General features: G+C 47.6%; 1 protein-coding gene across 2 annotated transcripts in view; it reads right to left on the minus strand.

Annotated features, from left to right (window-relative positions):
- AHCTF1 (AT-hook containing transcription factor 1) overlaps positions 1–19,129 on the minus strand; it is a 253,355-nt gene that overhangs the window by 84,213 nt on the left and 150,013 nt on the right. For both annotated transcript variants that reach the window (XM_044290344.1, XM_044290343.1), the window contains exons 21-22: positions 5,090–5,277; positions 353–497 (exon numbers count right to left, since the gene is read on the minus strand). In XM_044290344.1, coding sequence (XP_044146279.1) covers positions 353–497; positions 5,090–5,277 — 333 coding nt within the window. The remainder of the gene's footprint in view (positions 1–352; positions 498–5,089; positions 5,278–19,129) is intronic.

Raw genomic sequence — 19,129 nt, forward strand, 5'->3', positions numbered from 1 at the left:
TACAAATGTTATATAAGAAGTGCAAAAACCTAGCAAAATCACAGGTCCACAAAATACGGAAAACATCCATGTCGCATTCGCATTTTTTGTGGGCCCATTGACTTTAAGACATGGACGATTCTATATTTTGCGGATTCGTGATTTGCGCAGCGCAAGACAGATATAGTTGTGTACATGAGGCCTAATTCTAACCTGCAAAGGGAATATTTCCAACATAAATGCCATTTTTCTATCCAGCGGCAGTGACCACAGATTGTCTAGTTATATCTGCTGAATTAACAGCACATATTTATTGCATATAAATTATGAAGCAACTTTCTGCAATCATGGTTATGTGAATGAGGTAGCTTACTTGCTCAGACTCTGTAAAGGTGAGCTTCAGCAAGTCTTCCATAAGCCCCATTTCTTGACAGGTTTCATACATATGCTTCAGCAACTCTTCTACATTCAGTCGGCTAGAGTGAAGTTTCTGCAGATTCCAAGCCTCAAAAATGTGCCTGAAAAAAAAGAGATTTTTTGTGAAACTCACCTGTAAAATCTTTTTCTCGACTTTTCCATTGGGGACACAGACCATGGGTATAGCTTAGAGGTATTAGTAGGAGGGACACTATGCAAATACAAGAGCTCCTCCTCCTCGGGCTATACCCCCGACTCCACCAGGAGAGAAACTCAGGCGTTGCAAAAGCAGTAGGAGATGAAGACAAGAAAAAGTAATGGAAGCCATCGGACCAAAGCCAACGAGGTCCAACCACAAAACAGAAACTGAACTGAAAACCCCTCCTGCAACAGGCAGAATGGGTGGGAGCCGTGTCCCTTATTGGGGGACACAGACCATGGGACGTCCTAAAGCAGTCCATGGGGTGGGAAAAAATATCACCGCCAGGAGGAATGTCCAACGGTCAAACAGGAACCACAGCCTGCAAAACCCTGCAGCCAAAGACAGCATCAGCCGAAGCCAGTAAATGCAACTGATAAAACTTTGTAAAGGTATGCAAGGACGACCAGGTGGCCGCCTTACACAGCTGAGACGCAGAGGCACGATTGCACCTTGCCCAGGAAGCCCCCACCGCCCTAGTGGAGTGAGCGGTAATCCCAGCTGGGGGAACCCTACCACGAGCACGATAAGCAGCAGAAATAGCCGAGCGGATCCATCGCGCCACACAGTGACCTTGGAGGCCGCCAGACCCTTATGAGGTCCCTCAGGAATCACAAAAAATCTGGACGGACGGACGGAAGCGGTAGCCGCGAGATACACCTTCAGGGCTTGTACGACATCCAGACAATGTAGTGCGCGTTCCTTGGGGTTTTCTGGAAAAGGGCAAAAGGAAGGCAGGACAAGATCCTCAAAAGGTGGAATGGAGAGACCACCTTGGGCAAAAAGGAGGGAACCGGACAGAGCACAACCTTATCCTGGTGAAAAAAAGAGAAAAGGCTCCTGGCAGGAAAGAGCGGCCAGCTCTGACACCCGTCTGACGGAAGTTATGGCCACAAGGAAGACCACTTTCCAGGTGAGATATGTCAGGGAGACCTCTCTCAGAGGCTCGAAGGTGGCCGACTGCAGAGCGCGCAGGACCAAAATGGAGATCCCAAGGAGGCAAAGGGGGAACATACGGGGGAACCTAATGTGCCACCCCCTGAAGAAAAGTCTTCACAGGACCCAAAAGAGCAAGGGACTTCTAAAAAAAGGACGAAACCTGACCTTTCAGGGAACTCAACGACAGTCCCATCTCAAGCCCGGACTGAAGAAACGACAGCACCATCGGGATGGAAAAACGAAGGGGAGGGAACCCCTGAGTTCTCACAAAAAGTCAGGCCTTCCAGGTACGATAGCAAATCCGGGACGAAGACTGCTTCCTTGCACTGATCATGGTTCTAATCACTGAATCCGAGAACCCCCTATTCCTCAGGATGGCGGTTTCAACAGCCACGCCGTTAAACGAAGAGACCGCAAATTCCGGTGGAAGAGCGGGCCCTGAGACAATAGATCCTGTCTGTCAGGAAGAGACCATGGGGCGTCCGCCAGCATCAGAGCCACGTCTGAGAACCACGCGAGGCCACTCTAGGGGGATGAGAACGGTCGGGATCCCTTCCACCTCAATCTTGCGTAGAACCTTCGGTATTAGAGGAAGCGGAGGGAAGACACAGAGGAGGCTGAAGTCCAGCCATGGAGACACCAGCACGTCCACCCCGTAGCCTTCGGATCCCCGTGCGAGCCAGGAACACCGGGAGCTTGTTGTTGAGCCTGGACGCCATCAAGTCCACATCCGGACGGCCCCATCTGTGGCAGATTTCTTCGAAGACATCTGGATTCAAAGACCACTCGCCTGGATCCACCTTGTTGCGGCTTAGAAAGTCCGCTGTCCAGTTGTCCACCCCTGAAATGTAAACTGCTGACAACACCGGAACGTGCGACTCTGCCCACGTCAGAATTCTCGTCACCTCCTGCATCACCATCCGGCTGCGGGTCACGCCCTGATGGTTGATGTAGGCCACAGCCGTGGCATTGTCTGATTGAATCCTCACCGGGAGGCCCGCAAGGAGAGCAGTACAATGGGAGAGGGAGTGGAAAATCGCCCTCAGCTCCAGAAAGTTGAGCGGAAGGCGAGATTCTGCCGCCGACCAAACCCCCTGAACCGTGCGAGACTGGAGAACGTCGCCCCAACCCAGGAGACTGGCATCGGTGGCGACGATCGTCCAGGAGAACGGGAGGAAGGATCTTCCCGACGTCAGGTTCACCGGGGACAGCCACCAAGGGAGAGCTGCCCAAACCCGCTGAGACAAGCAGATGCGATCGTCCAGACCCTGAGAGGTTTTGTCCCAGAGGGAAAGGATCTCCTGTTGCAACAAACGAGTGTGAAACTGGGCATATGGAACAGCCTCGAAAGAGGCTACCATAAGACCCAGGACCCGCATGGAGAGGTACGGGGAGTGCAGCAGATGCGACACTGCCCCCTGGATCTGGGAGGATTTGGCGACTGGCAGGAATACTCTGGCGGACGAGGTGTCCAAAATCATCCCCAGGAAGGAGAGCTTCTGGGACAGAAGGAGAGGGGACTTTGGGAAATTTATCAGCCAGCCTAACTGTTCCAGAGTCTGAACAGTGATCCGGACGCTGTCCTCAGCCTGCGGAAGAGAGGGGGCCTTTATCAGGATATCGTCCAGATAGGGCAGCAAAGGAATGCCCCTGGTACGAAGAAGCGCCATGAGCGGTGCCAGGATCTAGGTAAAGACCAAGGGGCGATCGCTAACCCGAACGGAAGGGCGACAATCTGATAGTGTCGACCACCTATGGCGAAGCACAGAAATCGGTGAGATTCTGCGATCGAGACATGCAGATAGGCGCCCTGGATGTCCACGGACGCGAGGAACTCCCCTGGAAGAAGAGAAACAATAACGGAGCGGAGGGATTCCATTCAAAACCTCCGAACCCGCAAAAACTTGTTGAGCAGTTTTAGGTCCAGGATCGGACGCACCGACTCTTCCTTCTTTGGGACCACGAACAGGTTTGAATAAAAACCTGTGGCCTGTTCCCCTGGGGGAACTGGGGTAATAACACCCTGGTCCAGAAGAGAGGAAACTGCCATCAGGAGGTCCGAGGCTCGCGCTGGATCCCCGGGAACGTGATGAGGGAAAAAACGTTCCGGCGGCCTGGACGCAAACTCCATCTTGTAACCCAATGTTACAATTTCCAGAGCCCAGATGGAGAGTCGTCTGAACACGCCTCTAGACGAGGGGGGAAAGTGGAGTCATCCGAGGAGGGATGCTGCTGCTAACGCGGCCTCTTGGTAGTCAGGCGTCCTCTGCGGAAACCACTGCGGGGAGACAGGAGTGGTGGGCACCACAGGATTAGGAACTGCCACACGTTCTATAAAAGACATGGCTGCCTTGGCGACTAAGGCCAAATCAGCGGCCGCACTGAACATGGCAGACTCCGCAGGAACAGGGGGGGACCTCACACCGGTCTTAGCAGACTTACATTTTGGCACGATGGCAACCACAAACAGAGAACAAAAGTTGTACCACACAGGCAACGGCACGAGAATACCAGAGAAGGAGCAGGGAGCAGCCACACAGCGTGAGGAGCTTCACAGAAGGTGGAGGAAGGACCCCGCCCCCAGGATGCGTCAGAGGCGTGAAAAAAGCGCACGCTCCACTGCCTGCTATATGTAAAAACGCCCCCCCAGCGCTGAACGCAGCAAAGCAGGGGTTAATAAGTGGACGGTACCCCCTGCAGTGGTGTTGGAGGACCTCGGAAGAAGCGGGGGCCCGCCGCTGATGAATGGTGGATAGCGGCGCCGATACAGACAAAAAAAAAGGGGGGGGGGGGGCGGTCCCAGCAGGGAAGATGCCCGTAGTAAAGTGCCTCCTGCCCCAGCACCGCAGACAGATGCACACAATTCCCCAGTTTTGTTCACCCAGGCAGCCCCAAGGGGAAGGGGGAAGTCATACTTATCTGCTCTTGCAGTCTTCTCCCTCTGTCCGTACCAGCAGGCTCAGCAGACATCTGACCCACCTGAGTTCAGTACTCTGGATGGAGGGCAGCAGCAGGTTACCCAGGAGCTGGTGGGATGCTGGAGCCAACAGGTCAAGCCCGGATCCACTTATCTTCTTGGGGGGTAATGGAGGCAGCCAGGCAGCGTCCAAAAGACGGCGGCGGGCACTCCATGGGGGGGCCAGGAAGGCGCCATGCCGACCTGCATCCCCATCTAAAAGAAAATAACAAAAAGGAGTAGTCAAAAAGGAGTGTCATCCTCCTTCACCAGACACTAAGCAAAGACCGAGTTTCTCCTGGTGGAGTCGGGGGGTATAGCCCGAGGAGGAGGAGCTCTTTTGTATTTGCATAGTGTCCCTCCTAATACCTCCAAGCTATACCCATGGTCTGTGTCCCCCAATGGGTAAAAAAGCACGGGAAATAAAAATAAAATTGCCTTAAGTCTTCAAATACACAGCTAGCGCATATGAGACCTTCACCCACAGAGTGCCCCATTTTATTATTTTACCAAGTCTTCGACTATAAGGAGCACCAAACATGCATAAATAAGCAGATAGAAGCATCTAATACCATATGATAGGGGCAAATAAACCTTACCTGTTGGCTAAAAAGACAGTCATGTGAAGTTTGACCTCTGAGCTGTTGGATATTGGAGGCTTTATAACTTGAATATAGCGCAGGGCTTGTCGATACTCTAACTGGCACATTAAGGTCTCTATAATCAGATTGTGCTGCCATGTCATTACCCTACTTGCAGCCGGATGGAGAATACAGTCTACTGAATTCTAGAAGAAATGAAAATGAAGTGGTTGTTACAGATTCCTTCTTCAAATATTCTGACAATCAGAACGAGGACGACAGAATGACCTAGGTCAAGAGAATTCCAGAGTGGTGAATTGTTTATCGCCAGCAACAATTTCTACATAAAGCTCTGACAGTTTTTAGTGCATTCTGAAACAGTTTGAAAGGAAAGAAAGATTCCAGCATTCAGACCAGGAATTGAAAAGACGGCTGCAGGATCATTACACAAAGAGCAGCAGTACAGGGGCATTAGAATACAGTATCTCACAAAAGTGAGGTCACCGTTAACACAGCCTTTCAGTGCCCAGACCAAATACCTCACACCGCATCAAATTGGTCTGAAGTCTCTTCTAATGATTATGCACAAGAAAGCCCACAGTTTGCTGAAGACAAGCTGACTAACGCCATGGATTACTGCACCAGTGTGTCTTGCCTACAGTCAAGCATGGTGGTGTCATGGGTTGGGACTGCATGAGTGCTGCCGGCTGTGGGGAGCTACAGTTCATTGAGGGAACCATGAATGCCAACATGTACTGTGACATACTAAAGCAGAGCATACAGATTCGAAAACTGGGCCACAGGGCAGTATTCCAACATAACAAACCAAACACACCTAAGACAACCAGTGGCTTGCTAAAGGCGCTGGACTGGCCAGGCATGTCTCCAGACCTAAACCCTTTCGAGCATCTGTGGGGCTTCCTCAAACAGAAGGTGGAGGGGCGCAAGGTCTCTAACATCCACCAGCGTTGTGATGTCATCACGGAGGAGTGGAAGAGGATTCCAATGGCAACCCGTGAAGCTCTAGTGAACTTCATGCCCAAGAGAGTTAAGGCAGTGCTGGAAAATAAAGGGGGCCACACAATCTGGGCACAATTTGGCCATTTTCACTTACGAGTATACTCACTTTTGTTGCCAGTGGTTGAGACATTAATGGCTGTGTGAGTTATTTTTAGGGCACACCAAATTTACACTGTTATACAAGCTGTAGACCGACTACTTTACATTGTATCAAAGTGTCATATCTTCAGTGTTGTCCCATAAAAGGTTATACTATAGCAGTGTTTCCCAACCAGTGTGCCTCCAGCTGTTGCAAAACTACAACTCCCAGCATGCTCGCACAGACAAAGGCTGTCCGGGCATGCTGGGAGCTGTAGTTTTGCAACAGCTGGAGGCACACTGGTTGGGAAACACTGTACTATAGGATATAATATTTACAAAAATGTGAGATGTACTCATTTTTTTGAGATACCATATCATCGAAAACTTTATTTCAGTAATTCAATTTAAAAAGTGATCCATTTCAAGTTTTAATTTCTTTTAATGTTGAAGATTACAGCTTACAGCTAATGAAAACCCAAAAGTTGGTATACAAGAAAATTAGATTATAAGACTGATTTAATTTTTTTTTACAAAAATCTGGCCTACGGAAAAAGGTCTGTATAGTATACACACAATATTTAGTCGGGCTCCTTTTGCATAAATTACTGCATGGAGGCGATTAGCCTGTTGCACGGCTGAGGTGTTATGGAAGCCCAGGCTGCTTTGATAGCAGCCTTCAACTTTTCTGCATTGTTGAGTTATTGGCTTTAGGTCAGGCAAGTTTGCTGGCCAATCTAGCATAGTGATAACATGGTTATTAAACCAGGTACTGGTACTTTTGGCAGTGGGGGCAGGTGCCAGTTGCTGTTGAAAAGTAAAATCAATATCTCCATAAAGCTTGTCAGAGTGCTATAAAATCTCCAGGTAGACAGCAGTGCCAAATTTGGACTTTATATAACACACAGTGGACCAACACCAGCAGACGACATGGCTCCTCAAACCATCACTGACTGTGGAAAGGTTCAAACTGGACCTCAAGCAACTCCGATTTTGTGCCTCTCCACTCTTCCTCTAGGATCCTTAATTTCTAAATGAAATGCTAAATTTACTTTCATCTGAAAACAGGATTTTGGACTAAGCAGTACAGTCCTCCTTTGCCCAGGTAAGAGTCTGACATGGTCTCTCAGTCAGGAAATGAGTATTACACTCACCGGTAATCCGGTTTCCTGGAAGTCTCCATGACACCACATGCTGAGATAGACTCCCTCCTGATTGGACAGGAAAAACACAGAGGTTAAAACCCCCACCCCCTCCTCACATCACCAGTGTATTTTAACGAAGAACTCCAGAATGAAAAGATAATAGCTAATAGCAGAAAAAAGGGTGGGATGTATGTGGTGTCATGGAGACTTCCAGGAAACCGGATTACCGGTGAGTGCAATACTCATTTCCCCAGTCGTCTCCATGACACCACATGCTGAGATAATATCAAAGATACAATTGGGAGGGGGGCGCGACTGCCGACAGGACCTCACGTCCGAATCTTAGGTCATCATTAGCGGCTAAGTCTAGTCTGTAGTGCTTAGTGAAAGTATGAAATCTTTTCCAGGTTGCTGCCCTGCAAATCTGTTGTAAGGAGGCTGAAGCTTTTTCCGCCCAGGAGGCGGCCATGCCTCTCGTAGAATGTGCCTTTAGGGAAGCAGGGACATCTTTCCCCTGAGCTTTGTATGCTTCGGAGATGGCCATCTTAATCCATCTGGAGATGGAACTCTTCGCCGCTTTCTTCCCCTTGTTAGGACCTGAAAATTGGACAAACAAATTTTTGTCTATTCTCCAATGACTGGTAGCTTCCAGGTACTTTAACCGCCACCGGACCGCCTAACGCAGATGTGCGGTCCGGAGGCGGCAGCGCTGCGCACAACGACGCATATACGCGTCATCTCGCGAGACGACGCGCTATGCTGCCCGCGCAGTTCGGCCCGGCATTTCGTAGAGGACCATTTCGTCATCAGCTTGCCAGCCAATGATCGCGGCTGGCAAGCTGATGATTTTCACAAAATCCAATCAGAGAGCCAGATAACAGATCATATTTGTAAATATGATCTGTTATATGGCTGCCTGCTCCTCTGCTGGTTCTTTTCGTCGGTTGGATCCAGCAGAGGAGCAGGCTACACAGTGAGTACACCAAACAGCACACTTTAGCCCCAGATCACCCCCCTGTACCCCAATTAACCCTTTGATCACCCCTTTGTCAATCACTAGTGAAAGGAAAAAAGTGATCAGTGTAAACTGTCACTTTTTTTTCACTGGTATTGACCGTTAGGTTTTAGGTATAGTTTAGGCCCCTTTGTTAGGTAGTTAGCAATCAGTTAGCGCCCAGCCCACCGCACCGCAGTCCGCTATAACTATGTTATGTACTATGTTACTATGCTAATCAGCATTTGTACTTTTATAGTATCTGGAAGTGATCAAAACTGATCACGGTCAGATCTATAATTGTATTAGTGTCACTTTAGTTCGCCCTCCACCCAAAACGCAGTGTTTGCCCGATCAGGCCTGATCGGTCGCCCACACGTGCGTTCACCCACGCCCGCCCCAACGCAGTGACCAAATTATTTTTTTTTGATCACTGCACAATCAGTTTACACGCACTGCGGCGATAAAAAAAAAAAAAAAAAAAAAAAAAAAAAAATCAGTTTTGATATTTTTTATCAACCGCAGCGGCCTCCGGTACTTCGCTAGCCTCCCCTTTGTAAGACAGGCTTGCTTTTTTTTTCTAGGGTAGTCTCAGGGAATACCCCTAAATTTAGTTGCCCAAAATTTCAAACAGGGGGTATTCCTCTGAAGAGGCCTACAGGCTTCTGACCAAGTCGGATGAGGAGTGGGAACCCTCATCTGATGAATCCAGCGGGTCAGAATACGAACCTGTAGAAAGCAGTGGCTCTCTGACCCAAAGTTCGGACGAGGAGGCTGAGGTCCCTGATAGCACCAGGCGTACCCGGCCCTGTGTCGCTAGACCACAGGTTGCGCAGGATCCGCTTCAAGAGCAGCAGAGTGGGGCTGGTGCTGTCGGATTACGTGGTGAGGCATACACCAGCAGCCCAGCCCTCCCTGGACCTAGTACCAGCACTGCCGTACAACCTGGTGAAGTAGCAAGCACCAGAAGGGCAGTTGAAGCTGGTACGGTGGCACGTGCAGTAGTGACCCCCGTCGCAGCCACCGCAAAGACGTGCCCGTAGAGCCCCTAGAATCCCAGAGGTGCTGGCAAACCCTGATTGGCAGTCCCCAACTTCAGCCGCACCTGTAGTTTTCCCTTTCACTGCCCAGTCTGGAGTTCGGGTTGAGACAGCTCAGATTGGTTCGGCCCTGAGATTTTTTGAGCTGTTCTTGACTGCGGAGCTCTTAGACATAGTTGTGGCCGAAACAAACAGGTATGCCACACAATTTATCACCGCTAACCCGGGAAGCTTTTATGCCCAGCCTTTCCGGTGGAAACCAGTCCAAGTTTCCGAAATTAAAACTTTTCTGGACCTCCTCCTCAACATGGGCCTGACAAAAAAGCATGAATTGCGGTCATATTGGTCCACGAACCCGATTCATCACATGCCCATGTTCTCTGCTGACATGTCCAGGGCACGTTTTGAGGCCATCCTGCGTTTCCTGCACTTTAGTGACAACACCGCCTCCCGTCCCAGAGGCCACCCTGCTTTTGACCGGCTCCACAAAATTCGGCCCCTCATAGACCATTTCAACCAGAAATTTGCAGATTTGTATACCCCAGAGCAAAACATCTGCGTAGACAAGTCCCTGATACATTTTACCGGGCGCCTTGGCTTCAAACAATACATCCCAAGCAAGCGCGCCCGGTATGGGGTCAAATTGTATAAGCTCTGTGAAAGGGCCACAGGCTATACCCACAAATTTCGGATCTATGAGGGAAAAGATAAGACCCTGGAGCCGGTCGGTTGCCCTGACTACCTGGGGAGCAGTGGGAAGACAGTTTGGGACTTGGTGTCACCCTTATTCGGCAAGGGGTACCATCTTTATGTGGACAATTTTTACACAAGTGTGGCCCTCTTTAGGCATTTGTTTCTAGAACGGATTGGCGCCTGTGGTACCGCGCGAACTAGTCGCGCGGGCTTCCCCCAACGGCTCGTTACCACCCGTCTTGCAAGGGGGCAGAGGGCCACACTGTAACGAAGAACTGCTCGCGGTGAAATGGAGAGACAAGCGTGACGTTTACATGCTCTCCTCCATTCACGCAGACACAATACAAATTGAGCGAGCAACCCGTGTCATTGAAAAGTCCCTCTCAGTCCACGACTATAACCTTCACATGGGAGGGGTGGACTTCAATGACCAGATGTTGGCTCCGTATTTAGTTTCCTGCAGAACCAGACGCTGGTATAAGAAGGTGTCTGTATATTTAATTCAATTGGCTCTGTATAATAGTTTTGTTCTCTACAGTAAGGCTGGGAGAACTGGATCCTTCCTCAAATTTCAGGAAGAGATCGAGAACCTCCTGTACCCAGGAGGTTCCGTGGCCCCATCCACCAGTGTAGTTAGCCGTCTACACGAGCGACATTTCCCCAATGTCGTTCCTGGTACCTCAACCCGACCGTCACCCGAAAAAGATGTCGTGTCTGTAGCAGGAGTGGAATAAGGCGTGACACCCGCTATTTCTGTCCTGACTGCCCTGACCACCCTGCCCTATGCTTTGGAGAGTGTTTCCGGAAGTACCACTCACAGGTACACTATTAGCATAGGGATCATCTCACCAGGACAGGCACACAGGGCTATTAGGGCCCATTCACTCACACAGCTGCTGCAAACGTCTCCTTTCACATGGGACAAAGTGCATAACGCACTTCGCCACATCTTTGGGCGATTTGTGCTTTGCACATTGTCCCATGGGGAAGGAGGGGTTTGTTCTATAAAAGGTTAAAAAAAAAATACATGTAATGGCCATACATGTAATGATTGCGGAGACCCTCAAATGCCAGGGCAGTACAAACACCCCACAACTGACCCCATTTTGGAAAGAAGACACCCCAAGGTATTTGCTGAGGGGCATACTGAGTCCATGAAAGATTTAAATTTTTGTCCTAAGTTAGCGGAAAGTGAGACTGAGGAAAAAAAAATAAAAAATCAATTTCCGCTAACTTATGCGGAAATTTTTTTTTCTATGAACTTGCCAGGCCCCTCATTGGATACCTTGGGGTGTCTTCTTTCCAAAGTGGGGTCACATGTGGGGTATTTATACTGCCCTGGCTTTTTAGGGGCCCGAAAGCGTGAGAAGAAGTCTGGGATCCAAATGTCTAAAAATGCCCTCCTAAAAGGAATTTGGGCACCTTTGCGCATCTAGGCTGCAAAAAGTGTCACATCTGGTATCGCCGTACTCAGGAGAAGTTGGGGAATGTGTTTTGGGGTGTCATTTTACATATACCCATGCTGGGTGAGAAAAATATCTTGGTCAAATGCCAACTTTGTATAAAAAAAAAAAATGGGAAAAGTTGTCTTTTGCCAAGATATTTCTCTCACCCAGCATGGGTATATGTAAAATGACACCCCAAAACACATTGCCCAACTTCTCCTGAGTACGGCGATAGCAGATGTGTGACACTTTTTATGCCAAGGTGGGCAAAGGGGCACATATTCCAAAGTGCACCTTTCGGATTTCACCGGTCATTTTTTACAGATTTTGATTGCAAAGTACTTCTCACACATATGGGCCCCTAAATTGCCAGGGCAGTATAACTACGCCACAAGTGACCCCATTTTGGAAAGAAGACACCCCAAGGTATTCTGTGAGGGGCATGGTGAGTTCCTAGAATTTTTTTTTTTTTGTCGCAAGTTAGTGGAATATGAGACTTTGTAAGAAAAATAAATAAATAAACTCATCATTTTCCGCTAACTTGTGACAAAAAATAAAAAGTTTTATGAACTCACTATGCCCATCAGCGAATACCTTAGGGTGTCTACTTTCCGAAATGGGGTCATTTGTGGGGTTTTTCTACTGTTTGGGCATTGTAGAACCTCAGGAATCATGACAGGTGCTCAGAAAGTCAGAGCTGCTTCAAAAAGCGGAAATTCACATTTTTGTACCATAGTGTGTAAACGCTTTAACTTTTACCCAAACCATTTTTTTTTTTTTTGCCCAAACATTTTTTTTTATCAAAAGACATGTAGAACAATAAATTTGGCGAAAAATTTATATATGGATGTTGGTTTTTTTGCAAAATTTTACAGCTGAAACTGAAGTGTCATTTTTTTGCAAAAAAATCGTTACATTTTGATTAATAAAAAAAGTAAAAATGTCAGCAGCAATAAAATACCACCAAATGAAAGCTCTATTAGTGAGAAGAAAAGGAGGTAAAATTAATTTGGGTGGTAAGTTGCATGACCGAGCAATAAACGGTGAAAGTAGTGTAGTGCCGAAGTGTAAAAAGTGCTCTGGTCATGAAGGGGGTTTCAGCTAGCGGGGTTGAAGTGGTTAAGACCGCTCTCCGAACATCTAGTGTATGGCAAGTGATTTCCTGATCATTTTTCGGATCGTCACAGAATGAAGGAAGAACGATGTCCTGAGACCTATGAAATGTCGAAACTACCTTGGGGAGGAAAGTCGGATCTAGTTTGAAAACTAATTTGTCCTCAAATACTGCAAGGAATGGTTCTTGGATGGCCAAGGCCTGTAGCTCACAGACCCTTCTGGCTGAGGTTATTGCCACCAAGAAAATAGTTTTAATGGTAAGCCATTTGACGTGGGTAGAGTCCAGAGGTTCGAACGGATCGGAGGTTAGACCCCCTAGTACTGTATTGAGGTTCCATGGTGCCACCATGTTTCTAACTGTAGGTCTGATCCTATCTGCTGCCTTAAGGAATCTGGATATCCAGGGATGTCCTGTTAGCTTGGTATTATAGAGTGCTCCTAGAGCCGATACCTGGACCCTAAGGGTATTGGGGGATAGACCTAAATCTAGCCCTTCCTGAAGAAAATCGAGGATTAGCGAGATGTTGGCTCTGAACTGGTTGAAGGAGGTTCCAGACCAATCAGCAAATTTCTTCCATATTTTTAGATACTTGTCGTTGGTACTCTGTTTCCTGCTAAGGAGTAAGGTGTTCACTACTTTTTTTGATAAACCAAACATTAATAAGTTGGATTCTTCAGAATCCAGGCTGTTAATTTGAGTATTTTTAGGTCTGGGTGAGCGATAGGCCCCTGACTTAGACGGTCCGGCCTCCGAGGTAGAGGGAGAGGAGCTTCCATGCTGAGGGCTTTCAAGAGAGAACCAACTTCTCTTGGGCCAGAAGAGGGTTATCAGGATTAGTGTACATTTTTCTTTTAGGAACTTCTGTAGCACTCTGGGGATAAGCGGAAATGGGGGGAACGCGTAGACTAAGTTTGTTGTCCAACTCTGGTTGAAGGAGTCTACTGCTCTAGGATGATCCCTGGGGTTGAGGGAAAAGAATTGGTTTAGTTGACGATGTCTCCTGGATGCAAACAGGTCTATCGTCGGCTTGCCCCATTTCTTTGTGATCAGGTGGAAGGTTTCTGGTGCTAACATCCATTCCCCTGGGTCTAGTCTGTGCCGGCTTAGGTAAATCGGCCTGAATGTTTAAAACCCCCTTCAGATGAACCGCTAAAAGAGATTGTATATTGTCTTCTGCCCAGAAAAAGATTTTGTTTGCCAGGCTCTGTAGTAGGCGATGCCTTGTGCCTCCCTGGTGTTGGATGAAGGCCACGGCTGTAGCGTTGTCCGAGTAGACTAGTACGTGACGACCTTCCGCCAACTGACTTGTGCATTTCAGTGCTTCCCACACTGCCCTCAGCTCCTTGAAATTCGAGGATTGTTGTCTCACATAATTCCCCCATGTTCCCTGGTAGGAGTTTCCCTGGACGACCGCTCCCCAACCGTGGAGGCTGGCATCTGTCGAAATAACTAGGGGGAGATCTTGTGCCCAGAAGATCCCCTTCTCTAGGTTTGATTTGCTGAGCCACCAATTTAGTGATTTTTTGGTCTCCGCATCTAGAAATATTTTCCTCTCTAGAGTTAATTGTGATCTGTTCCATTTGTCCAAAATGAATTTCTGGAGTGGCCTTAGATGGAACTGTGCCCAGGCTACTGCTGGGATGCAGGCTGAAACACCTTCATGGCCTGTCTTATAGAACAGAACTTCTTCTTGAATTTCCTCAAGGCTGTTTGAAGTTTTACTATCTTTTGGGGTGGAAGAAAGGATCTTTGGGAAACTGTCTAAAGTTATGCCCAAAAAAAAACTTCCGTTTGGACGGGATTAAATCCGATTTCCCCCAATTGATGAGCCAACCTAGGTTCTGTAGATGATCCAGGACTAACCTGAGATGGGTTTCCAGGGTCTCTATGTTGTCTGCCACTACCAGTAGGTCGTCCAGATAGGGGATCACACAAATTGCCTTTTCTCTCAGGGTTGTCAAGGCTTCCGCTATTATTTTGGTGAAAACCCTTGGGGCAGACTAGATCCCAAAGGGGAGACACGAACTGGAAATGCTGAATATTTCCCTCCAGTTCTATCGCGAACCTTTGGAATTTCCTTGACTACCTGTGAATTGTGACGTGATAATAGGCGTCGCTTAAATCTATTGTGGCCATCACTGCATCCTTCTTTAAGAGCTTCACTGTTGACTTCAGGGTCTCCATTTTGAATTTTTGATATCTCACGTATTTGTTTAGGCGTTTCAAATTTATAATCACTCTGGATTTCCCGTTTGGTTTCTTTATAATGAAGAGATGGGAATAGAATCCCAGTCCTATCTGATCTTTTGGAATGGGTTCTATGGCGGCCAAGGTTGATAAGTTCTTTATGTCGTTTTTTAAGGTAGTAGTTTGAGATGGGGGAAGGGTAGTGATCACATATTTCTGTGGAGGGGAAGAGTAGATCTATCAAGTAACCCTCTTCTATAATACTTAAAATCCACCGGCTGTTTGTTACGTGCTCCCAAGATCCCAGAAAGGAGCTGAGTCTTCCCCCCACTGGTATGGCGTCATTGCTTGCTGTTGGATGTGGAGGCTTCAGCCCGGTTTGAAGAGGAAACTTCTCCCCCTGCCTCCCTTCGCATAGCTCCACCTCCCAGTCTTCCCTTTATCTTTTTTATTCTCGGGCTGAAAGAAATCGGTCACGAAAGGGCTGCCTTTTTTGTTTATATCTCTCCTCTGGAAAACCCCTCTTTTTATTTGTCGCATTTTCTAAGATTTTATCTAAATCTTCTCCGAAAATGTACTGACCATGAAAGGGAAGTGCGATTAATTTATTTTTGGACGGGATATCTCCTGACCACGCTTTAAGCCATAGTGCCCTCCTCGCTGTATTTGAGAGAACAGCTGTACGGGCGGATAGTTTAACCGATTCGGCTGCTGCGTCTGCTAGAAAGGAGGTTGCCATCTTTAACAGAGGCAAGCTCTCTAGAATTTGATCCCGCGGTGTCTTATTGACCAGATGTATCTCCAGCTGTTCTAGCCAAAGGTTTAGTGTTCTGGCCACACATGTAGAGGCTACGCCCGGTTTGAGAATGGCCGCCGTAGTCTCCCAGGTCTTTCTTAAGAGACTCTCCGCTTTCCTGTCTAGAGGATCTTTTAGCTGCGCTGAGTCCTCGAACGGTAGCGCCGTATGTTTTGCCACCTTAGCCACCGATGCGTGTACTTTCGGTATGGTCTCCCAGTCCGTACAGTCCTCCTGGCTAAAGGGGTAACGCCTCTTGATTCTCCTTGGGATAAAAGGACCCTTTATCCGGTTTTTCCCATTCGGACCGAATTAGTTTTTGGACGCTATCTGGAACTGGGAAAACCGCCTTTTTCCTTTCCCCTAGACCCCCAAAAATGTATTCTTGTGTAGATTTAGGAGCTTTAGGTATCTCCATCTGAATGGTGGCCCTGATAAGTTCATCAATATCTTCGGGATTAAACTGGAAGCGCTTGTATTCACCCTCTTCATCTGAAGATGCTGGGTGTTTTTGCACTGATTCGGAGTCTGAGACCGCCAGCCCCTCAGAGTCGGAATCCAGGACAAGCGATTTAATGCTACGGGCATCCTGAGGGGGGGCTTTGGGGGGAGAAGGTTCCTTGGCAGTTAAGGTCAGCTGGACCTCTTCCTTAACTACTTTCCTAATGTCTTCAATTAAACTAGAAGACTCAGATTTGATGACACTGGAGGTACATTCTTTACAGAGGGGCTTGGATCCAGTGTAAGACAATCTTTTGCAGCATATACCACACTTCCTAGTTTTTTTAGCTGTAGAAGCCGAATCCTTTTCTCCCTGAAACGGTAAGAGAGGAAAGGATGAGCAGACTGAACCATCCATACAAAGCATGTGCCTGAGAGCAGGTTACTCACGGTCCCAGGGTTTGATGCAGGCTCAGTTCCAGAGCCCGGCGTGAGGGGTGTACTCATCCTTACTCCCGACCGCTCCAGAGATGCTCCACCAAACACCAGAGCCACGCTATGCAGGGCGCCATTACACAGGTCCTGTGAGTTTATTAGTGCTTCCTAGGCTTCAGGAAAGGGCGCATGTGAATGACGTCAGCGCGCTTTGCTCCGCCCCCGGCGTCTGACGTCATTCTCCTGACGGCCGGGACACATCATAGTGCTGATCCGCCGCATTCTTCCTTCCCCCTGCATCAAGCCCTCTGGGACCGCCGCAGAGGGAATCTTCGCAGGGGCAACTCGTCAGTGCGCGAGCCCAGGCCTACCCGAACGGAGGAGGGAGAGCTGCACTGCAGATCCGACCTCGGCCTGTTAACGAATCAATCCAGATGAGCCCAAACGAGCTCCGTGTAACTCTCCTGCTTCCTATCCTGATGGGACAGGAATGTGAGGAGGGGGTGGGGGTTTTAACCTCTGTTTTTCCTGTCCAATCAGGAGGGAGTCGATCTCAGCATGTGGTGTCATGGAGACGACTAGGGAATGTGATAGTTGTAGCCCATGGCCCAGATAAGTCTGTGTGTGGTGGCTCTTGAAGCACTGACTCCAGCCGCAGTCCACTCCTTGTGAATCTCCCCAAAATTCTGGAATAGCCTTTACTTTACAATCCTTTCAAGGCTGTGGTTATCACTGTTACATTCGCACATTTTTCTACCACACTTTTTCCTTCCACTAATATGCTTGGAACAGTCAGCTTTTTCAGCAATGACCTTTTGTGGCTTAATCATCTTGTGGAGGGTGTCAATGACTATCTTTTGAACAACTGTCAAACAGCCTTCCCCATGATTAGGTAGCTTACTGAAACAGACTGGGGGGGGGGGGGGAGGGGCATTTAAAGGCTTAGGGAACCTTTGCAGGTGTTTTTATTGATGATTGCTGATCAGAGTGTGACACCATGAGTCTACAAAATTTTTCACAATCTTCTAATTTTCTGAGACACTGACATTTGGGTTTTCATTAGCTGAAAGTCAATCATTATAAAAGTAAACACATGAAATAGATCACTGTGTGTGATGAATCTATATAATACAGGTCCTTCTAAAAAATTTTTATCATATTGTGATAAAGTTCATTATTTTCTGTAATGTACTGATAAACATTAGACTTATATTTTAGATTCATTACACACCAACTGAAGTAGTTCAAGCCTTATTGTTTTAATATTGATGATTTTGGCATACAGCTCATGAAAACCCAAATTTCCTATCTAAAAAAATTAGCATATTTAATCCGATAGTGTTTTTAATACAAAAAAAAGTCAACCTTCAAATAATGATGTTCAGTTATGCACTCAATACTTGGTCGGGAATCCTTTTGCAGAAATGACTGCTTCAATGCGGCGTGGCATGGAGGCAATCAGCCTGTGGCACTGCTGAGGTGTTATGGAGGTCCAGGATGCTTCCATAGGAGCCTTAAGCTCACCCAGAGTGTTGGGTCTTGCGTCTCAACTTTCTCTTCCCAACATCCCACAGATTCTCTATGGGGTTCAGGTCAGGAGAGTTGGCAGGCCAATTGAGCACAGTAATACCATGGTCAGTAAACCATTTATCAGTGGTTTTGGCACTGTGAGCAGGTGCCAGGTCGTGCTGAAAAATGAAATCTTCATCTCCATAAAGCTTTTTTAGCAGATGGAAGCATGAAGTGCTCCAAAATCTCCTGATAGCTAGCTGCATTGACCCTGCCCTTGATAAAACACAGTGGACCAACACCAGCAGCTGACATGGCACCCCAGACCATCACTGACTGTGGGTACTTGACACTGGACTTCAGGCATTTTGCCATTTCCCTCTCCCTTCCTCCAGACTCTGGCACCTTGATTTCCGAATGACATGCAAAATTTGCTTTCATCCGAAAAAAGTACTTTGGACCACTGAGCAACAGTCCAGTGCTGCTTCTCTGTAGCCCAGGTCAGGCGCTTCTGCCACTGTTTCTGTGGAATGCGGCACCTGTATCCCATTTCCTGAACACGCCTGTACACAGTGGCTCTGGATGTTTCTACTCCAGACTCAGTCCACTGCTTCCGCAGGTCCCCCAAGGTCTGGAATCGGTCCTTCTCCACAATCTTCCTCAGGGTCCGGTCACCTCTTCTCGTTGTGCAGCGTTTTCTGCCACACTTTTTCCTTCCCACAGACTTCCCACTGAGGTGCCTTGATACAGCACTCTGGGAACAGCTTATTCGTTCAGAAATTTCTTTCTGTGTCTTACCCTCTTGCTTGAGGGCGTCAATGATGACCTTCTGGACAGCAGTCAGGTCAGCAGTCTTACCCATGATTGCGGTTTTGAGTAATGAACCAGGCTGGGAATTTTTAAAAGCCTCAGGAATCTTTTGCAGGTGTTTAGAGTTAATTAGTTGATTCAGATGATTAGGTTAATAGCTCATTTAGAGAACCTTTTCATGATATGCAAATTTTTTGAGATAGGAATTTGGGGTTTTCATGAGCTGTATGCCAAAATCATCAATATTAAAACAATAAAAGACTTTAACTACTTCAGTTGGTGTGTAATGAATCTAAAATATATGAAAGTCTAATGTTTATCAGTACATTACAGAAAATAATGAACTTT

Source organism: Bufo gargarizans, chromosome 4 (assembly GCF_014858855.1).
Source record: "Bufo gargarizans isolate SCDJY-AF-19 chromosome 4, ASM1485885v1, whole genome shotgun sequence".
NCBI classification, from domain to species: domain Eukaryota; kingdom Metazoa; phylum Chordata; class Amphibia; order Anura; family Bufonidae; genus Bufo; species Bufo gargarizans.